The sequence below is a fragment of the Martes martes genome, assembly GCF_963455335.1.
Source record: "Martes martes genome assembly, chromosome: 6".
NCBI lineage: Eukaryota > Metazoa > Chordata > Mammalia > Carnivora > Mustelidae > Martes > Martes martes.
The window spans coordinates 71,350,724-71,356,771 of NC_137893.1; the positions used below are offsets into that span (position 1 = coordinate 71,350,724).

The following is a 6,048-nucleotide window of genomic DNA, read 5'->3' on the forward strand; positions in this document are numbered from 1 at the left end:
TGCTCCAAGTAGAGTCCAATGCATCGTGTGGAACGGGGCCTGCAAGGCTGCCTTGTGGGCTCTCATAGCTTGAGGAACACATGAGAGACAACAGCCACAGCTTGCAGAAAGCTGCACCATAACCTGCCCCAGAGAATAGGCTAAGGCATTTGAACCTCCCCAGGAAGTAACGTTATGATGCATTAGTCAGAAAGCCAGCTTTGAGAGAAATACCATTTGTATCCTGGTTTTAAAGGAAAAAAAAAATCCGTACATAAGTAACTATGCTCACTGATCTTACTACTGAATATGTTTCTTCCCTATAATATAAAATAGATGATTTTGTATTTTACCAGTTTATGACTGAGAAAAACAGATATCCATTCATCTTCTTTTTAGGTGGTGCTTATTTAATATGAGGGCATTAATGAAAAATTCAAGCCGAAAGCATTCTAGCATTTTCTGACCCGGTGGTTTCATTACTCTCTTGAAGATGCTCTTCAATTCTGCGCCGTGTGGCCCAGGCCCTACTGCATCCTCCTGTTCCGCGGCCATTCCTATCTACTTCCACGTGCAGTTTTCATTTGTTTGCATTAGTTTCTTTGAGGAAAACTTTTTAAAAGAAATGGTCAGGTTGACGGATGGCAGTCATTCTCTAAAGCTAAATCATACAGCAGGCTGTCATCGCTAGAGAGGTTTCAAAATAGACCAGTTTGGGAGGCTTTTTGGGGAAAAAAAGAAAAACACACAACAACAAAAAATTCCCAACTAATCCGTTTTCTGATACTGTGGTGGCTGACTTCAAAGTCTATCATCCTAACTGCTGGCTCTATTTCACCCTGGCATGGCTTTCTGTTACACCGTCTAAGTGAGGATCTGACACCCATTCACAGCATCCCTGTCAGCAAAGCGGCTCATGAAACATTTGACAGTTGAGAGTTTCATCTTGCTAAGTACCCTATAAATATACATACATTTGTCACTGGATCAAGCGGACAAGCCCTGGCATGACCATAGCAGATGCACATCCCTCCGACCGAAATATCCTTGACCGAGTAGTAATACTGCAAAAAGCAATCCAGAGAGAAATCCTGTTAAGATGACTGCAAGGTGTAAGTAACAAAAGGGAACATTCGCTTAAAAACATTACTTTCTGCTTTCATCCTTAGTTTGAAGCAGGAGGGAACAACGGAACAATGGAGGGCTCACAAAAGGTATCAAGTTAACTCCTTGCCCTGTGATCAGAGCCCAGAGAAAGACCACCTCTGATTTACATGTGGGGGGCATTTGAGAAATTTCCTTCCCACAGACATACAAAGTCTGTGCTGGAGTATTTATTATTGAGAGCACGTTTTTATGGCAGGGTGGGGGTTGGTCAGGGCAATTACTCTTCATAAAAGTTGTTTTATGTACTTTTGTGAAAGAAAACTCCCTTTATTGCCATTATAGGAAGCTCAGTGTTCATTAATCATATGCGGACTGTCTTACTCGATGGATTTGAAGAAACTCAACATATTTAGAGGAAATCATGCTCAAAACAAAATGTTTCTTAACTATATTAAGAGGAAATAAAATGTAATGAACTGCAGGATTGATTTAACATAACATAAGGAGTAAACTACATGGGAGGGACACTTGCTATTTTTTTATTACGTTAAAATTAGTCCGTGTGATTACTTTCCTATTTGAAATTAACATAAGGTTATGTTTTTAATTATTTTAATCTACCCACCTATTTTCAAAGATAATTTATAATGATAGTACTGGACTATATATAAATTTTAATTAATATGCATATAACATTTTGTAATCATGAGAGTACATTATCTTATAGAATCCAAATAACCATTTCAGTGGTAAATAGTTCTATTATTCCAATTATTCACATTACAAAACCCAGCAAGAATAAGTAGGTGAATACAAATCTGAGTTCCCTAGCTACAAATTTCCTTTTTCCATTTACTTCTTTTTTTCCTATTTATTTTTGTTGTTTATATAGAGTATCTTTTATAATTTTTTTTGTCACTTTTGTTTCTTGATATACTTAGACCTGGAACTTGAAATGAAACTTGCCAGAAGTTTAGGTAATGTAAAAGTCTGCTTTTCACTAAATTCATCACTTAATAATATAGATACGAATAGGGATATTTGGTCAGAAAGCTGATATAGTATTTTTGTAGATGCTTTTAAAACTGGGAAATTTTCTTTAAATATAAATGCCTAATGCTTCACTTTTGAGTCATGAAGAGCTGAAATTCAATATTCTATTTTTTTTCTTTTTTTTAAATTAATGTATTTTAATAAACATACAATGTATTTTTATCCCCAGGGGTACAGGTCTGTGAATCGCCAGGTTTACACATTTCATAGCACTCATCATAGCACGTACCCTCCCCAATGTCCATATCCCCACCACCCTCTCTCGTCCCTCCTCCCCCCAACAACTCTCAATATTCTACTTTTATATATTTAAATTTATATGTAGTTTTTACTGAACTTGAGCACTTTCAAAAAGCTTATTTATATGTTGCATTTTATTGCACTATTTTAAAGGCTCATATACAATGAAGTTATAAATAATAGATGTGCATCCCAACCCCCACTCTGCCTTCTGCAAAAGATGATAAAAGGAACATATTTATTTACATTGATTTTTTTCCTCCATTAAATATACTGTCGGAAAAGATTAAATTTCACTTCAAAATTATTCAGTCTTCCTCAGTGTATATTTTTAAGTCATGTCAAAATGATAATTAAAGGTGATTTTTTAAACATGTAAAGAATCTAAACAATGCAGTAAAATAATATTTCTGCATAAGATTATTTACAATATGCTGAAAGGTAGTGCAAGGTAAAATTATTTCAGGTTTGGAAAATGCAGGGCACTAAAACATCCAATGTGTGTTGTATGGGGATAATCAAATTTAAAAAGTTATGTTTGGGATGATGGAGTGGTTAGGTGTGGGTAAGTTAAGTAATGAGAAGAAAATATACATAAGGGGTATTCATGAACTGTGAAAAGTGGTGCCCTTCGATATTCGGTCTGCTTGTTCAGCCATTTGTAACTGGTGGAACAGTCAGACCTTTTAGAACTAAGTGCATCGTTCTAGAATTAAGTGCTTTGTCTCACAATCTCCGTTTCTCTCTATAATCTGATTTCAGCTTTCACCTCTAGTCATAAAGTAGATATTCTCTTAGCATGGATTTGCTTTATGGATTTATAGCTGAATTATAACAATGTCTTGGTTGTACAGCAGCTTCTCAGGAATGGGACATAAACTAGGGATATGGTGAGTGCTAGGTAGGAAAAAAGGCAATTATTACTTTAGTAACCTGGACTGATCACTTACGTAATAATCCACAAATTCTAGGTTAACCCTGGAAGACATCATTTCTCTTAGCTCCTGTTTTCAAAGATCTATTAAAAGAGATGCCATCACCTTTCTTCCCCCTGATATCCTATTTATAAAAGACAATAAAATAGGGTACACGATCGGCTTCCCCCCACAGTAGCACTTTTTAAAATTATGGGTTGCAATTCATTCATTAATAAAGTTAAATTATTTGATTGGGCAAAATGGTTCACAGAACAGCGACACTTACGTCACCTAAAAACTTGCTAGAATTATTGTTTTTCAATTCTGCCCTAGACCTACCAAGTCAGAATGTTCATTTCCACAATATCACCAGCTAATTCTATTCACATTAAAGTGTAAGACATACTGAGATGTATATGTGCATATGTATGTACTGAGTTATGATAGAAAATACATTTCTTAGTGTGGACTGTGGCCAAAAATGTTTCAAAGTCATAGCACCTCCCGTAGTAACCCCCTAGTGCTGATTGCGATAGGAGTTCAGATCCCCTCAAGTGACGACAAAAAACTCGGTCATCAAAAATAAGACGATGAACTAGGTACTGTCATGCCCATTTTACAAATGAAGAAATTAAAGTTTAGAAGTGTTAAAAAGTTTGATAAATGCTCCATATTGGAAAAGGGGCAGAGGTTGGCTTTGAACAAACGGAGGTTATGTTGAATAGGTGTCTGGTAACAGCCACTCCTACGAATCACTGAAAGGGACTTTTAAATGTTATTTAACAATTACCAATACCACTTACAGGCCACACTAGGATTCATCATAACTTACTCTTCGGGTGACAATCGGGTCTATTTCTCTTGGGTCTTTGTGGGCAAACATCATCAAATCAGCATTCAAGGTCCGGATCCTCTGAAATCGCAGGCGAATGTAGCGAGCAGAGGTAAATTCTAACAGTTCAGGAGAGGGGTCATCAGCACTCGGTCTCCCATTGATCAAAGAGATGTGAATCTACACAATACGGGAAACAATTTAACAACTGAGGTTACCAAAAATGAAATATCTGGCTTTTTCTGATTTTTCTTGGGAAAATAAAATTAAGCTTCATGCTTCTCAATTAGGCAGATGCAGGTTGATATTTACTCACTGGAATATAGTGAAGTAATTGAGGAAGTTTATGGACTTTCTAATAGATATATAAGCAAGTCATTTGTTTATATTTTAGGCATTCTCTATATGCTGCAATTCCCTACATTCTTTTGTTCTAAGGCATTGCCTCTACTTGATTTTGCTAGGATTTCCATAAAATCTTAGGTCAATCATTCTTTTTCTGAAAAATGTTATGCCCTAAAATTATTTAAGAATCTGGTATATAGTAGGCAACCAGAAAACTTGGTTTTTGAGTAAGTTACAAAATTTCAGAAAATACAGGAAACTAAAGTACTTCTAAGGTTGAAAGTATCTAATTATACAGCCTTAAACATATACAGCAAAAACTGACACATTAGAAGAAAACTAGACAAATCCACAATCACAGTGAGAGATTTCAAAAGGTTGTTTTTTTGTTATTTGGTTTTCAGAAATTGATAGATTAAGAAGACAAAAAATTACCAAAGATTCAATATATTCTATGAAAAAATACACTCTAGAAAGTGCTTTGAAACCTGGATTGAAAGGTAAATTTTTTAGGAGGATAATTTAGTACAATTAACACCAGAAGAAATAAAATCTAATCATGTAAAAAATGGAGAAATTAGCAAAGAACTACCCTCTAGAGGTGCACAAAGCCCATATTCTCTCACAGTTATCTCATGAGAACACAGAATTTCTGATGAGGGAAAGTTGATAAAACCAAAAGTACTTCTATTATAGATAAAGAAATTATTTTCCTAATACCTGAAGAGTTCCTATAAATCAACAACAACAAAAAAGACCAGCAACTAACACAAAAACACAGAAAATACAAAGGGACTACTCATTAGTGGCTGTTAGGCTTCCAATAAGACAGTGAACCTCACTCATAATAATAGGACTGCTCATTTAAGTTTTTTTTAAAGATTTTATTTATTTGAGAGAGAGCAAGCGAGCATGAGTTGGGAGGTGGGCAGAGGGAGAGGGAGAAGCAGACTCCTTACTGAGCAGGAAGCCTGACTCGGGGCTCAATCCCAGGACTCTCGGATCCTGACCTGAGCCAAAGGCAGACGCTTAACCAACTGAGCCACCAGGAGCTCCACAACTGCTCATTTAAAATACAGTAAAACTTTTTTCATTTTTTAATGCTGTCAAAACCTCAAAATACTTGTAATATTCCCTTATGGCAAGAGTTAGGAGATCCAGGCATTCTCAGACACTCACAGGTATGAGTGGCACAAACCATTATGAAGGTGAACTCAGCAAAGCTGTCAACATTACAAATGCCTAGAATTTTGACCTAGAAATTCTACTTCTGGGAAATATCCTACATATGTTATATATATTCCTATGGGATTTTTTGGTAATAGCAAAAGACTAGAAACAATCTAATATCTGTCAATAATGCATGACTGATTAAATAAGTTATACATCTATATAATGAATTATGTGCATGATAAAAAGGAATGAGGAAACTCTTGATACACTCAAAAGAAGAAGTATAGTATTTTTACTTTTTCTCTCCTTGGTAAATGAAGTACTCCCTATGTGATAAATCAAAATGGTTCAAAAAACTTGAAACTGGCAGGTTTTAGGCAGAAAACATATACAGGGAGAGAG

At 35.6% G+C, this 6,048-nt stretch overlaps 1 protein-coding gene across 2 annotated transcripts in view; it reads right to left on the reverse strand.

Annotated features, from left to right (window-relative positions):
- LAMA2 (laminin subunit alpha 2) overlaps window positions 1-6,048 on the reverse strand; it is a gene marked incomplete at its 5' end in the record, with an annotated part of 635,124 nt that overhangs the window by 383,646 nt on the left and 245,430 nt on the right. For both annotated transcript variants that reach the window (XM_080805462.1, XM_080805461.1), the window contains 2 exons: window positions 954-1,043; window positions 4,129-4,308. In XM_080805462.1, coding sequence (XP_080661588.1) covers window positions 954-1,043; window positions 4,129-4,308 — 270 coding nt within the window. The remainder of the gene's footprint in view (window positions 1-953; window positions 1,044-4,128; window positions 4,309-6,048) is intronic.